Source organism: Oryzias latipes, chromosome 17 (genome assembly GCF_053564925.1).
Source record: "Oryzias latipes strain Hd-rR chromosome 17, Olatipes_Hd-rR_3.1".
Classification (NCBI taxonomy): Eukaryota; Metazoa; Chordata; class Actinopteri; order Beloniformes; family Adrianichthyidae; genus Oryzias; species Oryzias latipes.
In genome coordinates this window covers 18,294,538-18,311,721 of record NC_136253.1, presented here as the reverse complement: position 1 = coordinate 18,311,721, position 17,184 = coordinate 18,294,538, and the positions used below count along the sequence as shown (strand labels likewise).

Below are 17,184 nucleotides of genomic sequence, written 5' to 3'. Positions count from 1 at the left end.
AAAAAAATAGAAAAATGCCAAAAACACCATTCCCATTTCATTAGAAACAGTTTAAAATTACACTCCAAATGACCCTCATCGACATAGGTGACAAACATCTAACATAATAGGCCTCCATCTGGTAAACAATGGGAAGGAGTCCATCTGATTGGTCAAAGCATAAAGGGATTTATTTGATTCGTTAAAAGCGTCAAGCTGCCATAAGACTGTTTCAACACATTTTGGGTTGACGATTTATTGCGATATTCGCAGTCTTTTGCGATATGCCTATTGCAGAGCTGGATATTGCGATAACGATAAATTTGCGGTATATTGTGCAGGCCTACTGCAAATCTATTTTCATATTTTTACCTAAATGTTTATTCAGCATTCCTTAAAACAAAATGTTTTCAGCATCAAATTTCCAGTAACTCACTAATATTTCTCGACGTTTTCCTCTGCAATAGCTGTGCGACCTTAAATGAGTGAGACAAGGATGTAAAAGGCAAATGTTTTTTCTTTTTTATTAAATGCTTTCACGTTTTGGAGCATGTGCAGCTTTTTTTTTTTTCCTCATTTGCAACACTCATCACATGCATGAAATGTTATGGCATGAAAAGTTCTCTCCACCGGATCCACATCCAGTTAGAACATCATTCACCGCGGCGGATAACCACACATCTTCAGAGGCGTTCCATGTTTTTACAGACAGGAAAAGAAACATTTAGGAGCTAGCCAGAGCCAGCTGTGAAAGGAATACTTTAATATTTATATGCAGTTTAATTACAGAAAGTAAAGGGAGAGGGAAACCTCCATTCCAACATGCAAAAAGTTATATAAATACCAGCTGAGTGTAAATAATAGGAGAAAAAGGTTTAACTGCTTAAAAAAATCTGATCAGCTCATGTGGTTTGATCCGAATTAGACTCCGTTAGAAAGTAAAAAGGCATTCATAAAAAAGATACAGCACAAATGCATGTGATGCGTTTAAGACTCATGATCCACAGATGCCCCGCCCCCCGAGGGCGGCCATTAAAAAGGCGAATTCTGGTGAAGAAATCTTACAGAGGTTTAGGAAATGTTGCACTAAAGCATTCTGATGTCTAGTGAGGTATTCATCTGTTGTCATGGAAACGTTTTGTGTTCTTTGACCACACCAGCGACAAAGGTCGGACGTCTTTCTGATGGGGAGCATCAGTTTCTGAGGTCGGCTTTGGTGACATTTCCTCAGTTCTTTCTCTGCGGGTTCGGCAGACGCCGGGTTTTTCAAAGTTGAATCCGGAGCCTTTAGTTTGCTGCCGTGATCCGGTACACTCAAACACGAATGGAAGATGGAAACTGCCGGGACAGCACGGGTTCTGCAAGTTTGAATGCAGTTTCTGCTGTTGAGCGTGGCGTGTGGGTGATGGCATGCCGGGCTCTGGAGGCCATATCGCTGCCCAGCGGGATGAGCTGGACTCCGGCCGGACGCCTGGCACCGGTAGGACCGGGCTGGGCCCCCTGCCCTGGCGCCAGCTGCCCTCTCCTCTGGAGGCCCACGCGGAGGGGTAACTGAGCGCGTTCAGTACAGAGCATGCGAGGATCAGCTGGCACTGCCGTTGGAGAACCACAGATGGATCATGAGAACTCCGGAGGTTTCATCTCGGTCCCTTTTTTAGTCACTAATCCCAGGCAGGGCTTGTCGGCCGCCACAGAGCTACTGTCCCGGGACATACGGCCAGCTGATGGAGCTTCCGGAGAGCTGCATATCCCGGATCAGCGTCTCGATGGGTGTCTTCCCGACAAGCCGCATGAAGAAGAGCTGGGAGATGAGGTTGGCGGGGACGGCGCGCAGGGCAGGCAGCCGCAGGAGCAGGCGGCCGAAGCGCTGAGGCTGACTGGGGTACTGCATCCTCTCGTACTCCGTCAGAGCCACCTGAGCCTTCTCCTGCAGAGACTCCACGTGAACCGGGTCTGTCAGACCGCAGGCGTCTGAGAGGGAGGAGGAGGAGGTTACTTCATCGTGTGGGCAGGTTACATAAAGAGTCGTGATGAAAGGAAATCAAAACCACAGCAAATAGGACAAAACCAAAGGACACATTTAAATACAACTTCTGACTCTGTACATGCCTAATGATCATTTACACTGTTTAGATCAATTACAGGACCACAAATGACTAGCAAATGCCCTTTCTGCATTCAGGGTTAAACCCTGGACTGGATTGGACTGGAGTGTCATTAAAAACTGTAATATTAATCTAAATAAATGCATTCAAATATAAAACTAGATAAAACACCAGATAGTTCCATACATGGATGTTGTAATAAAAAGAATAAAACTCAAAACAAAAGACTTCCAAAATAATGACTTACAGAAAATGGCAGAAAAAAAATAATTTAAGAAATAATAGGAAAATCTTAGTTTGTAGAATTACCCCAAAAAAAAGTTTCTTTTAATTTAAAAAGAATACTAATTATTTCTATGATTCTGTTGCATTTCCTTAAGTGTCGTAACAACAACATTCGGAGTGAAGCTGTCAGTGCCATAAACCAACACCAGAGGGCGCTCAGGAGCCAAGAATCACCTGGTGAGAAGAGAGCAATGGCCTTGAGGCAGCTGTACTCTGCAGAGTCCACCTGCAGCCGGGTCAGCTTGTCCACCTGGTCCTGGAACATCCTCACCTGGTCCATGAAGGACACCACGCGCTCCGCGGACATGGGTGACGAGTGGAAGCCAGCGGCCGCCAACAGCGGCGCCATGTGCAGCGGCAAAGAGGACTGGGCTGCATTTAGGATAAAAAGCTCACTCCAACTCAGCCTCAACAGAGCCACCTGTTGATGAGAAAAGTCAGTGGGTACCGCATCTTTTTGGGTCTTAAGAACAGACATTATCAGGTCCAACCTGGTCGGACACGGGCAGCTCCGGGAAATACGGGATGTTCCTGGCCCACTCCACCGTGCTGAAGAGCAGACGGGCGGCCAGCTCACAGATATTGTCGATGCCCATTGCATTATCGGGCCCGGTCTGCTGGTTGTACTGGTGTCCGAACCGGCTGTTGGGGTACGGCTCAGCCCGCAGCAACTGAGAGATGAGCTCCGACACTGGCTGGCCTCCGCCATTTCCTCCATTGTTGTTGCTATTGTAGAACTCTCCACCTGCCAGGCTGCTAGTGCCACCTATGGGTGTGATGGAGGGGCTGAGACTCGGCTGGGGTGGAATGCGACCGCGCTGAACTGCTGTAAGTTGGGTTGGGGGACAGAGAGGGGGTAAATGGGAGAGGAGGGGAGTGAGAGAAGAGAGGGAGAAACAGATCAAACCAGGAGTTCTGCAGATTAGGACTAAAGGAATTTGACCTGGTTTCATTTCAACTCTGGAGAACTAATGTGGATAAAAAACTGAAAGGACTGTTTTAAATATAAAATATGACGGCATCCAGAGTAAAATTGTATGTCAACACATCGCAGTGAGAGCAGAAAATGTGGGGAAGTCAGTTCCTGGAAAAAGAAACAAGGATCAGAAAATAGGGAAGTTGTTCTGAGGGGAAAAAGAAACAGAAAATTCAGACGAAACAAACTGATTGTGAAAACTAAAAACTCTGTTTGCCGAGTCGTTTTCCTTAAACCACCATTTAGTCAGATCCTTGTTTTGAAACCATTGCCATTTCTGTGTGCAACCAGCACCTACACCTGATTATGAACACGCTTTAAATGCATACATGTTCTCTTTGGCTGCACACTGCGGAAAGCAATCCTGAGACCAAAAGGGTGTGGATGAAAGTCAGCATGTCTTAAGCCTTTAACAGCAAAGCTTCAGCTTTAGTGTCGACATTCTTTTAACTACCGTAAAGGTTTCACACCGACCTCGACAACATGCATTTAAGAGACCACTTAAAAAAGAAGTCACATTTAAAATTCCGTGTTCATGTGGGGCAAGTTTCTACAAGCGCAAAATGTTGGTCTATTGAACGTGTGTCGACAGTTAAACCACGTCGACCTTTGACCAATCAGGGTTTGGTAGTGATGATTGGGTGGCGTTCTTTTGCATTCACGGAAGCGCCAACTGTTTGAAAATTGATCATAAAGGAGATATGAATAATTCCATTTTGTGTCCGCTTTTGTATGACAGCAAATCTTTCATTTATTAGAATAAAGCTGTGAAAGATGAAACCTGCCGCAAGAATCACAAGATTTGAACCGCTGCAACATTTCGCACCGAGCCTCTTGCAGCTGGTAGTCCATGCGCTTGTATCGGGCAGCGACGGTCCAGTTTAGACACCGTGGGATAAACGTGCATTTAGCGCGTTCTTAAACACGCGTCACATGGCCAGTATAAACGTAGCATAACGGCAACCGTTTACGTAATCGACACGATTCCAGCGGCCTTGCGCAGACATGCAACACTTTACAGCGGCAAAGTGATGACACAATCGACGGAAATCAGCTGATTTTGTTGAGGAGAAGGCAGAAATGAAAAGCTGGTCATCTCCACGTCAGAATCAGCAGATTCCTGTAAACGATCAAAGAATGGTGGTGCGACACCTCCAGTGTTAAAGGGTCAATGCCAGTGCAGTGCTGAAACAAGATATTTACATGAACTGTATTGATGAATGGATTGGATGTAGTACAAAGGTGAGGTAAAATAAAAGTTATTTGGTTGACAGTCCTAAATGTTATTTACCATTGTTTTTTTATTGAATAAATCTAAACAATTTAAGCTTCATGTTGGATTATCTTTAGCATTTTCAGAGCATAACATCCTCCATGTTTTACTTTTTTTGAGGGGGTAAATCTGAAACTGACTTCAGAGGTATTTTTTATTAGTAAGAGGGGAAAAAAAGGTTTAACTTTAGTCTTTTGTCTCCCTGAGTAACCCAGAGAATTTATAATCGAGAGAATTGCATTAAAAAACAATACAACTGAATGAGTACAAATAACAGAATCGTGGACGACTGATGGGAAGGAGGCCTACAGGATTTGGTGTTCTGACCTTAGAGCTGGTGATGAACACAGTACGGCCTCTAAACTTGTGTATTCATGAGTTCATATCTGATCTTGTAGAAAACTATTTTCAAAGCAAATAAATGTGGAGCATTGAGCTTGAATACAAAAATACCAATTGACACAAGGCGAAACATTGAATCAACATTGGATACATGCTCCTGTATAAATGACCTCTGACCTCATTGGGTAGCTGGTTTGGCAACAGTGATCATTAGCACACTGATCAGGGGAGTATTCAAGAAAGCAGGTTATGCTAGCTCCCACGGTAAGTTTGAGGCTAAGGAAGTTGATAACCTCAGCTTTCGGTTCCAGAAATGGAGGTATGTTTCAGGGTAGGTCAAGTTGCCATGGCAACTCATGCTCTGAACATAACCTGGTCTGGAGCAGGTTTAGTTGAAGGTTAGTTTGTTTACAGAGAGGGGAAGCAGCATGACGTGTCCATTTGAAGATGATTTAGTGGATAAAGAAGCTCAGATAATACTTTTTCCACCGTGAGAGGGTGATAAGACCACGTATGGATGTTGGGAAAAAAACTTTACATTGTTGATCTAACTTAATTATTTGCAACGAGACGAGTTAAGATAAATCAATTCTTTTTTGTTAAGTCAGCTTAAAAATAACACATTGTTATCAGACATTTATATTACTTTCATTTAAATGAATTCAATTAAGTAGGTGAAACTTTGCTGCTGCTGTTAGATCGGCACCGCAAGGGATTGTGGGATACCATTCCCTTTGGCTGTCTGGACGGATTTGGGTTTAAGTCTGGATTTTTGACCAAATGTGTTTAGTTGTCGCTGTTTTACTGTGTTTTGCCGAGTTATTTGTCCTACCATGTTTAATTCTTTCTGCACCGTGAGTGAGAGGGAAGGGGAGGATGATGAGTTTATATAGCACCTCTACTACGTGGTTGAGTCAAGATAAATTCAGAGATATGGTTTCATAATTCAAATCCGTTTTCTTTCATTCATTTTATTGTTATAAAATGAGAATATCTGCAGGCTTAAACTTAGACATATGAGAGTTCAAGAATTATAATATATTGAGAAGAAAAAACATTTAATTGAATTGGAGTAATATTACATTTAGTTTATATAAATATATATATATCTCTGAATATATATGCGTCACAATGAAAATAAGATCAGAAACTCCTGCGTTTGCTTTGTCCGTTCTTTTTCTCCAAGCAGAAACTCTTTTTGCTGATACCGCCGTATTCCTTTTTTGATGGACGTTTAATCTTCATACGCCGTCATTAAAATCCCAGACCAGTATAGCGCTCTTTTTTTCTCCACGCGTTTCCATGGTGACTCCGGAAATCAGCGATCCATTGAGAATGTCTGTATGTACTTGCTGTGGATGTGCATTAACCCAGGGTTACCAAGTCGAGCGTAATTATTCTAACTCATATCTGGTCTTTTGGAACCGACATACCCAGAGTAAGCAAGTTCAGGCGGATTTCAGCCAGAGTTCTGGATTAAAGTCAAGGTAGTTTAATCATGCTTTCTTGAATACCCCCATGAGATCAGGAGAAAACAACAGTAGATCTGTTTGTTTATATCCTTTTTCTGATGGAGATTTTCAGGCACATGATAATGGCTGACATTTTAACTGCGTAACACCAAACCGTCACAGTGGATTCTTCCTGATCGAACTGACTAATCTGTGGGTTCCTGTAGCTTCAAGGCCTGGCTTAAAGCATTTGGACGAAGTGTCAATGGTTTTTCTTCTCAGTCACTCTGAGGCAGAACTCTATTAAACCACTTAGAATGTGGCATTGAGTAGATACACACTTAGCTTGAAAGAACAGAGATGGTAATGCGGCTGTAGCATTAACCAAATAGAGTTTCCGCTTCTGATTTATACATTTTGTCAAATCCTTTGTCCGTTTCTGAATGCATCATTGCTGAACGAACAGATACCTTCTTTGCGCATGCCGACACGGAAACACTTCTTCAGGCGGCAGTACTGGCACTGGTTTCTGTGGTGCTGGTCAATCTGACATTCTCGGTTTGACCTGAAAAAACAAACAGACTGTAAAGAAACCCTAGAAGTGATATTATTAGTGTTAAGAAGAGCGACTGTCTACACCACACTTTCTATTGAGCTTTTAAAGAAAGTCCGACCTCTGAAATCTTATATCTTTAAATCTGGTCACACATTCTAAACTCAGAGCCCTGGCAGTCTTTCTGCAGGAAGAGTCTATATTGGTCCCTCGTACGTAATTGGAAACATCAGGACAATTACATAGAAAAAGATCTGTGGATCTGTCCTGCAGCAGTGTAAATAATGCATGAAGAAACAGATATGATTTCACTATATCCATACAGATCAACATACAAAAATGGAAGACGAGAAAAACACTTGAAGGCTGCATCACATGTAAATATTTAAGCATAAACCTTTTTTTTTTAATCAACACTTTCATAGCATGAATGAACACATAAAACACAGATGGTCAGAAAACACATTGCATTTACTAAACACAAAGCAACTTAGAAATAAGTTGGTGTGACTTTGCTGATTCTTTAGTAAAGGTGCAGTCATTGCTCTGCTCATTAAACGCCATGAGCAGAGAATTTTGGGACTGGATAATCTCCCCATCCGGGGATTCCTCTGCATGACTGCTGCCAAAAAAGTACTAAAGGAAGGATTTGACCCTGATGCGTCTCTTAACCCTTGTGCTATCTTTGATGACCCCACCCTTGCATTGACGTGTTCTCCCTACCATGACAAAGGTGGATAAAGGTGGAAAGATTTCATGTAATCCATGGACACCAGTGAAGATCACAAATCGTTGAAGAAAAAAGGTTCAGAGCACTGTCTAGTGGGTCTAGATGACCCAACTCCCAATGTTAAAGTGCCCAGGATAGCACAAGGGTTACAGAAGCTCTGCTTGTTCACATTCTGAATTGTTTCTTTCCATGGCTTTGCACCATGTTAAGGTGCCAAGGATAGCACAAGGGTTAAACCAGTGCTCCCTAACCTTTCAGAGACGACGGACCGGTTTGATGTCAAACATACCGGCCTGTACGAGGCTGTAATGTAAAGCGTTAAGTGAACTTTAATTGCAGCAACCTCCAGTCGGTTGTTGAATTTTATGCATTACTATTATGGTGTGTTGGAACAACACATTCATATTAGGCATAAAGACTTCAAAGGCTCTTTTCTGTAAAGAAACTTTCTTTTGTCTTTTTACTTTGCAAGCTTGCAGGTTTGAATTTAGCGGTTGGTGCTTTCGCCTTAAGAAAGTACCGGATGTCTTTTTGATAGGTGGCCGCGCCACTTGACTTGAAAGTATCCGATGTTTTCCATGACTTTTTTTTGGAATGAGATTATAAAGAAAGCAGAACATTTATAAGTTTTTTTATGTTTCCTATTTATTTAACCCATTTGAAACACCAGATGAAACAAAATGTCAAAACACCTAAATCCTCAATGCAAAATATCTGCTGCACCTTTAACAGAAACACTACATACGCTGCTGGCAGTACAGCGTAAATTCTGTGAGGACCCAACTCACTCACGGTGGAAATGATCACAACAAATAAATATCACAACAACAATCAAGACTGACACACCACTCAACTACCAGAACACAGCAAAACATTACTACCCATAATGCATTATGTCCACTACATGACATTCAATGGGCAGGGTCATTTCATTTTTTAAGGGGATGGAACCAAAAAAAAAGGGGGGGGGGGGTGATTCGGACAAACCCAAGTCAAAAAGCGTTCCGTATTACGTGGCAGCGACCATGTTCCAAAGAAAGCTGGTTAATTGAACATCTACTGAAACACTAACTAATACATATTGTTAAATAGATAGAAAAAAAATCCTATTTATGTTAAAAGAAAAGAACCTTAAACTGTCAACTCACCTGCAAGTGTAGCTGAGGTTTCGCCGGACGCTCCTCTTGAAGAAGCTCTTGCAGCCCTCGCACGTGAACACGCCGTAGTGTTTCCCGCTGGACTTGTCCCCGCACACCACGCAGTCCACCACGCAGGCCTTGTCGTCGTCCCCGGCCTCCATGTCACTGCCCCCGGCCTGTGGAGAGCCGTCTTCTTCCTCCCCCTTGAGGTATCCCTTGTCCCCTAACCCGTTGGTGCCCCCGTTTGGATCTCCCCAGCCCCCACTCACCATGGCCATCGCTTGGTCACGGAACCCCCGCGGAAGAAAAGACACGCAGGCCAAAACGTGTGGCTGCTGTCAAGGGAGCATAGGAGCCACAAAACTAACGTCGTTTGTAGACTTAGTTAGGGGACAATAATATTTAGAGGGGGGCGGTTCGGTAATAAAGGAAAACAAATAAACATTTAAAAAGTGCGGTTCAGTCTCCTCCCACTCCACTGTGACCTGGAAACAGTCTCAACGTGGAAACTTTTTTACTTTGGCGTCGATTTTACTGTTGGAGTTGCCTTCATTCTCGCCACCTCCGCGTGTCGTGTCCTAAACCCAGCGCGTGCGGTGGTTCCAAATGGGCATGCGTGGATTTGGCCAAAAAGAGGTCCCCTAAAAAGAAAGCATGGGGTTTAGACATGAGACGGAGCACATTCACAGAAAATGACATCATTAGCGCATAGATGTCTCTGTAGGAACAGTAATGGCTGAATCAATGCACCTCGGCGGAGCTCGCCTGCCTTCGCATTTGCCGGGACAAGACGAAGCACCCACATCTAGCGCCTCCCGCGCTAGCGTTTCTGATCTCGGAGGTCATTGTTCACGAGTGCTAACGTGAATCGAGCTTACCTCAGACCAAACAACGAAGCCCCGCGGTTATGGCTTCCCCCGCCGGAGAAAAATAAGCCGCTCTCGCCTGACGTGCTCCTTCCATTCGGGCGGACAGTCCTCGCAGCTGAAGCATGCTGAAGATATTCCACATGAAACAAAGCAAGGAGGACGAACTGCCGCTTTTTTCCCTGTGACCGTGTGTCTTTTTTTTCACAACGGCGGAGTAGCCCGTCCAAAACATACAAGTAGATCCGGCCTTGTGTGTTCCCCCGCGCGGCTCCCTTCCTCCTTGCTAGCGTCCCTGCGGCCGGCTATAGGTCCCCCCCCCGGGTGCTCACGCGGGCCCTCTCCTCCCCCGGTCTTTTGTCGGTGTTTGCCCACCAAGAACTAATGAGTCGCGGCGCAGCCTTTCTAATGTTTATAATGAGGCCGTTCCCTGCAGGAGGAGGGATGGGGAAGGTGGACTATCTGCTTCCCCCTTTTTCTCTTTTTTTGCGCCCGTGTCGATGCGGCTTCACAGTCCACAAATCAGACAGAAAACGCAGAGAAAGATAGTTTTTTCTCTTCTTTTTTTGCTCCCTTCTTCTTGTCGGTGTTTCAGAGAGGGAGCAGGGCTGTATGTAAAGGGGGAGGGGGCAGTCTGCGTGTTTGTGTGTGCGTGTGTGCGCGCGTGCTCCAAGGGATTTGACACCGCTATTCAAGCCCTGTGGTTACCATGGAGCCGCCTGCCTTATATGGCGATTGGAGTCAAAGAGCAAAGCTTTGTGGGGCAGTGAGAACACAAACAGACACACACTCAGGAAGAATGTGGAGGATGTCTCCTCAGAGATGTAGAGAGCATGACCCCCCAGGCCTAAAAAAGAAAGAAACCTTTGCAACCAAGACAAGAGAACGTCTGTTTGTCCCTTTTTTTTTTTTTGTCTGGTGAAAAAAAATTAATTCAATTCTGCATCTGGGTTGTTTTACTTCTCGGCAATCTCATTAGGAGCAAAGCAGCGGTTACTTCCTGGCACGATGATGCATCTTCAGCTGCAAAAAGAGCAATTTAATTCAATTTACAAAAAAAAAAAAAAAACAGATTGCATTGTTTTGGTTATTGTTCATGGTCATTCGTTGAGCACATGTTGATTGGTGCTGGAGGTTAAACCGAGAGGTCAAACCGACTTTTGTACCGCAGTCACGCTTAGAAGCCCAGGGTCAAATGCAGATAATAAAAAAAAGAAAAGGGAGGAGAAGACGCTACTCAAGATAAGAGCTTTGGGAGATAAGGGAGAAATCTGCTTGTAAAAGTGCAGCCTTCTTGTGAAGAGGGGGTCGCCGGGTGTGCAGACCCAGATACAGACAGATCAAAGCGTGCCTGCTTTCCATAATGCATTTCTTCTTAAACCTTTGATCATTTTTGATCTATTTCAATAGCTTTCCCAGTGGTCTTTTAATTATGGTTACGTTGTTTTATGGCTAATTCTAAAAACCTGTGTTGTTTTCTAGGACATAGTTTCTACGTGGGTGGGACTGTCGACTGGAGCAATCCCGTCCCCCTTCCCGTTGCTGAGAGCTCTATGTTTACATGCAAGTTTAGAATGCTTCACACCCCCAACCTAGAGGCCGTGTCTCACAGCTACTAAATACAACTACACATTGTCCATGTATGAAATTTCGGTCTTAACTTTATCAATGCAACAAAAATGGCGAGTACTATTGGAACTATCCAGCTGTATCGTTTTGAGCCAGATGCTAGCTCAGATGAGGAAGCTGAAGACTCACATGGATGTGGACAACTAGATCCATCTTCATCAAACATCATTTTTTAACAACAATTTGAATAGAAAATACTCCAAAATGCAATTTTAAGTTTAATTTTCTTCATATATGTTCTCTATCATCAGAAAAATGCCTCAAGAAGATGTTAAAAACACCATTTTCATCGGAGTGGGCCTTTAATCTAAAGAGCAGACAGGCCCACATGCAGCTTTATGGCATTCCTAAATCTAAACTACGCTTCTCACCCCCTGGAGAGCGCAAGGCACATCCATGCCTGCGTGAATGAGAAGCCCTGTCCCTGCCTTTTGTGCAGCTAATGGGTCATCAGAGGGTTGTATGTGAGAATGTTTGTGTTAATTTGAAGGAAAGTCCCTTTAATTAGTTCTTTGTCCGGGCTCATTGTCACCGCTTGTGTTCAGGAAGATTAGGCTTGTCAAATAAAGGCTGCTCGTAAAAGACTGCTTGTGTCTGAGAAGATGGGGCTGTTAATCCCTCGTTTTGAGTCTGGGGGCTAATAAATCATCTACATTTGGGTTGAGCTCATATTACTCTAAAAGTGTTCATACTTTAGTTTTTCAATTTACAACTTAATTGTAAGGCTGCATTACTTTTTCTACAGCTGATTTTATTGTAACTTTTCTCTAAAGGCCAAATGCTCAGGAGAGAGGTATGCAACCCTCTGAAATTCCCACCTGTCAGTCATTTATTACTTCCATGCATGCATGTTTGTGTCAGTTTTATGACTACAAGGGTCAGAGATGACATGACCTATGAACTTAAAAGTTGAGAGGTCCTTCATGCTGTAAGGAATCCAGAAATCCAAGACAGCCAAAAAAGGCTGTTTTTTATTTTTATTTTTTACACTCCCTTTAAGCTGCTGTTTTTAGAATTGTAAGCACTACTCATTATCTCTTATCATCATCTTTTGAACATATTCCCACATTTTTCCCATTTCCAAGGGCTATCATTGATGCTGTAGAGGAAATCCCAAATGCTCTGGACAATCATGTCAATCATTACATCCTACTTGACAAACTTGAAATGAATGGGAAAAGAGGACTAGCGCTAAATTGGGTCAAAATTTTTTTAAATGGGAAGAAAATAATTTGTCAAAATTGATAAATTTACATCAAAACCCCAAGGAGATAAGTTGTGGTGTCCCACAAGGATCAATTATGGGCCTACTGCTGTTCAATATTTACATAAATGATATATTCAATGTTTCAAAACTTTTAAAACTCATATTATTTGCTGATGACACAAATATATTCTATCTACAGACAACCATAGGTAACTTATCAATGCGATGAAGACAGAGTTAAACAAAATAAAATCATGGATGGATTACACACAAACTATCCTTGAACCTAAATAAAAGCAAAGGGATGTTTTTTGCTAATCATGCAAAACTTTAACATACAATGTCTCAGTTGGGGTTGGATTACATAAATTCATTTCTTCCCACGCCTTTTCAAGCAATAAATCAAGCTCTACTTACCTTTAGTTACTAATAACTATATTTGATGAATCAAATTAAACTTAAGTGTGTCTTTGTTTTTTGTTTTTGCATTTCGTTATTTCTGTAACGAGTTTGATAAATCTGTGTAATTTTTTTTGTCTTGCCTACAATTAATGCTTAAAATAAACCCAATTAATCAACCAATCAATAAAAAAAAAATCAATCAATCAATCACATATTCTGCTTGTAGACAAAGAACAACATATTAAAAGTTTGACTTGAGAAGAGAAACCACAATTTCATATGTTTATTCAGAAATCCACAACTAAATGTGTGCATTTTCATTATGGTTGTAGATTTTTTTTTTTTACATTTTTCAAATTATTAGGTTGACTGATATTTAATTTGCCTTAAAAAAGGTGTTGAGAGGCAAGTAATGAAGTAAAGATGGCTAACTTTCAAACTATGTGAAAGACTGTGTAAAAATATAAACTTTAAAATCATGCAGCTTTAAAATCTTAAAAACTGTAAACGTTATCATCTGCCAGATGGGAGGCTGGAGAAATCTCTGTGCGTCAGGGACAAAGTTCTGCTTTGGAATTACCTTGGGGCTTTTAGGTGGTTTTGCATCACTCCTCTCTACCAATAACATTACAAAATTTGTCGAGGAACTCTTCCACTAATCTGTTGGTAAAAACAATCCCCTGTGTTATCTTCAGATGCCAGTTTTATGAGCCAAAGGTTTGAAGATGGCACAGAGGCAGAGTTGTGATAGTCACAATGTTTTTCATTTGGCCTGAGAGCAGTCCAAATCTTTCACTCAAACAATAGATGGTGCAGAAGTTAATTATCACAACAAATTCTAGGAGCAGCTTAAAGTCTAATTTGACTCCCAGTGGAGTTTGTTCCCATCATGGATGGTAGGTTCTGTTAACCTAAGGCGGGGGTCGGCAACCCGCGGTTCAGGAGCCGCATGCGGCTCTTTAGCGCTGCCGTAGTGGTTTCCTGGAGCATTTTCAAAAATGTTTGAAAATGTAAAAAGATGGGGGAGAGAAATATCTTTTATGTTTTAATATGGTTTCTGTAGGAGGAAAAACAAGACACAAACATTCTTAAGGTTTTCCAATGCTGTAAGAATGTGTAGAATAAATATTAAATTTCAACATTTCTTTCAACGAAGATTTGCGTTGTAGCCTGCGACACACGTTTCTACCAGCAGGGCAGCGGACCGCTAGGCAGGTGGCTGATGTAAATCGAACCACCGTCAGTTCTGTGCATTGCTTGATAAAGTTGAAAGCAAATATTCCGTTCTCCTGCCACACAAAAAAGTCAGATGGCTGTCCAGGGGTGAGGTTTTAGGTCGCCTTGTCGTCTGTTTAGAACACGTGAAAACATTCCTAAAAAGCAAAGACCTGAACTACCAGCAACTGAGTGGCTGGAAAAGCTGCACATTTTGGTGGATATGACAAGCCACCTAAACGAGCTGAATGAAAGTCTCCAGGGGCGGGAAAACACTGCGCCGCAAATGCTTGAAGCTGTTCTGTCATTCGAGCGCAAGCTGACTGTCTTTGCCAGAGATGTACAGCGAAGAAGAGAAGAGGATGCTGCTGAGTTTTACCCTTGCACTGACTTGCTTGGCATTTGCACAGAAATCAAACTCAACTGTATTAATTTGATTTTATACACTTTACCCTTTCACAAGGCTGTTGTTTTATTTTTTATAAACGCAGGCTGCGTTTCATTGAACTCTGTAGTTCCCAGAGAAGGGGCACGTCATGCATCCCATTTTGTAGTTGTTTTTTGTCCGAATCCTCAAAATAAAAATTATGTAAAAAATCGGATTTCTTTATTGCATTTCTTTAATTTTATGAAAGCAATGAAACATAATTCATTAATATTGTAATGAAGTTAAACTTGCACAACAGAGCAGTCACGTGACGCGTCTTTCACTGCAGAATGCACTGCAGGGCAAATAAACATTTAATCATGAATGCTAATAATGTATTTGTAGCAACTTACTCATTTTGATAATAGGCTAATATAGCTAATATAGATACATATCGCATGCGTTGCCTTCATTTTAAGGCTTAAAAAGGGCTTTTAATATTTTGCGGCTCCAGACATGTTTTTTTGGTCCAAAATGGCTCTTTCAACATTTTGGGTTGCCGACCCCTGACCTAAGGCCTTAGTCACATGTACCCACACGAGGGGCGGACACATCTGGGTGCAGCAGGTTTTTGGAAAGTTCCTCCCCCATGGAAGGTCGTAGACAGGTACGGCCGCATCTTCAGGGGAGCATAGATGTCTTGTGCAGCCGCCTCAAGGGATGAAGTGTCCAATGTACATGTGATAAGCGTATTGTATTTGTAAGGATAATATAAGCACTCTTATGACAAAGCTGGGCTGGCTGGATGACTCAGTTGGCTGCACATAGAACTGGTGAATGGGAAACCAAGGTTTTGTTCCCAGGAGGCACAATCAGCTTTATCCAGTGTGGGTCCTAAGTCAAGACCCAGGAACAACGGGCCCAAGTCTGGGTCTCCCTGTGCTGGTCCCCAGCCCGGATAAATCACAGGGTATCCAGCATAAAAATCTCTGGCAAACCTCATGTGCAACTCAGTGAAAGCTGATTCGCTGTGGTGACCCCTGACAGGATATGCCGAAAGGTGAACAACAACAACGCATTCTTTTGACGTACGGATGATGCTTTCATACGGTGCCTTTACACTGCACTCTAGGTGCGTTTACTATTGCCTTTCTGATTGAGTGCAAAGGGTGCAGGTGATATGTAAAAGCCTGTGGGATGCAACGCTCTGGTTGTCTCATTTCCTCATTTCTAACAGCCAGGCTGCATGCAAAGGAGCAACAGTTGGGGCATCGCGCCACATCACGTAACAAATAGTCGGCTTTTTGTGAAAAAAGCAATCCAAATCGGGAATTGATCAATCACCAACAAAGGAAGGCCCGGTATAATTGAATGCTTCCAGAATTTCAAATTTTTTAAGTTTAAATTCAACTTTTAATGGAACTTCTGTGGTGTCAATCCAACATAATATAATTGTTTTGAGATTTGGTCATATAATTACTTATATATATGTGGGGTCTCTGAATCTGTGCAAGGATATTTGTGCTTAGGTGTGTGAAAGTGCATTTTTTCCATGTTTTTACACTGGCCGTGACTGCATTGTTGCCATGGTGACATTTCAATAGCCTGGATGTGTTGAGGCGATGACGCAGATCAACTGCAAGTGGTTTTGTGTTTATTGGATGATACGAGTTTCTTCGTAGCTTTTTTTCTTTTATGAGGTCACCATGGTGACGCCCTTTAAGTAATGAACAGGTACATTTTGATGAGTCATGCATTTGAAAAAGGAAAGATCAGGGGTTTGCTAGGGTAAAAAAAGCAGGTTTGTAAGACTTTTGAGAATTTTATTTTGGACAAAGTAAGGAAATGTAAACATTTTCTTCAACTTAAAAAGCTTTATCCCAAGTAAATTAAAAACATTGATGTACTTTGACTTACCACATATATTAACGTCACAAAAATAAAGTCACAACCTGGAGCATGTACCTTAAAAACCCTGTGATTTGTGAAATGGTCTCTAAAGATGGTGTTCTGCAGTCAAGCAGCTTGAGATATTTTTAGTCTGAAGACCCTCGACAGTCTTTTTACAACATTTGCATACAGTCATGAAGCCATTAAGGATAGAAAGACCACACACAAGTCCCGTTTTGGACATTTGCTGAAATACATTGAACTTCTCTGCTTATATTAACTCAGATGAAGCAGAATTTTAAGCTCAGAAATAAATTAAGTAGTGCTTTAAAAAACTTTATTTATATAGATAAAGTTAAGCAAAACAGAAAACATTAGATATTTAAAATAAATTGTGACACTTTTTTGCATTTCTAAGAGGATGATCTTCTAAAGCTTTTGTTGTTTAAAAAACCCACAACTAAAACTGAGACGCATGCAAATTCCCTTTAAAGTCACATAAAATGTGTCCTAAAAAATAAATTAAATCTACATTTTTTAAATCAATTTAGTTGATCTCTGCAAAAGATTTGTCCAAACTTGTAATATAAAGAAACGGACTGATTGTCTTCTCAACATCAGGCATGAAAAGCCGGACATATGTTTGGATCTTTGATTTCATGGCTAATTTTTACTCTCAAGCTACTAATTATCAACCTATTACCACGGTGTTCTACATTTGTCATGACATTTTTCAGAAAAAAATAGCTTTGTCTAATTTTACGCCAATTTTTAA

The 17,184-nt window shown here is 41.9% G+C and overlaps 1 protein-coding gene across 4 annotated transcripts; it reads right to left on the bottom strand.

Moving 5' to 3' along the window:
- Positions 1-489: 489 nt before the first annotated feature.
- On the bottom strand, positions 490-10,317 carry nr2f6a (nuclear receptor subfamily 2, group F, member 6a). 4 transcript variants are annotated; one of them, XM_004078899.5, is made up of 6 exons: positions 9,712-10,317; positions 8,843-9,474; positions 6,882-6,976; positions 2,861-3,195; positions 2,544-2,790; positions 490-1,950 (listed from the first exon to the last, which is right to left on the bottom strand). In XM_004078899.5, exons 2-6 carry the CDS (start codon positions 9,109-9,111, stop codon positions 1,676-1,678), a joined length of 1,221 nt encoding a protein of 406 aa, XP_004078947.1. In that variant the 5' UTR covers positions 9,112-9,474; positions 9,712-10,317; the 3' UTR covers positions 490-1,675. The 4 variants fall into 4 exon arrangements, with proteins under 4 accessions (XP_004078947.1, XP_020566518.1, XP_011484692.1 ...); XM_020710859.3 differs by having other exon boundaries at positions 2,861-3,192; positions 9,712-10,316; XM_011486390.3 differs by having other exon boundaries at positions 9,584-9,723.
- Between the last annotated feature and the right edge of the window lie 6,867 nt (positions 10,318-17,184).

What these genes read in the sequence shown, in the direction of transcription:
- nr2f6a (XM_004078899.5), bottom strand. Translation starts at nt 9,111, where the DNA reads ATGGCCATGGTGAGTGGGGGCTGGGGAGATCCAAACGGGGGCACCAAC. An exon ending in TGTCGGCATGCGCAAAGAAG is followed by an intron (nt 3,196 to 6,881) that starts GTATCTGTTCGT and finishes CCCAACTTACAG; the next exon opens with CAGTTCAGCGCGGTCGCATT. An exon ending in CATTGCTCTCTTCTCACCAG is followed by an intron (nt 1,951 to 2,543) that starts GTGATTCTTGGC and finishes CCTCCCTCTCAG; the next exon opens with ACGCCTGCGGTCTGACAGAC.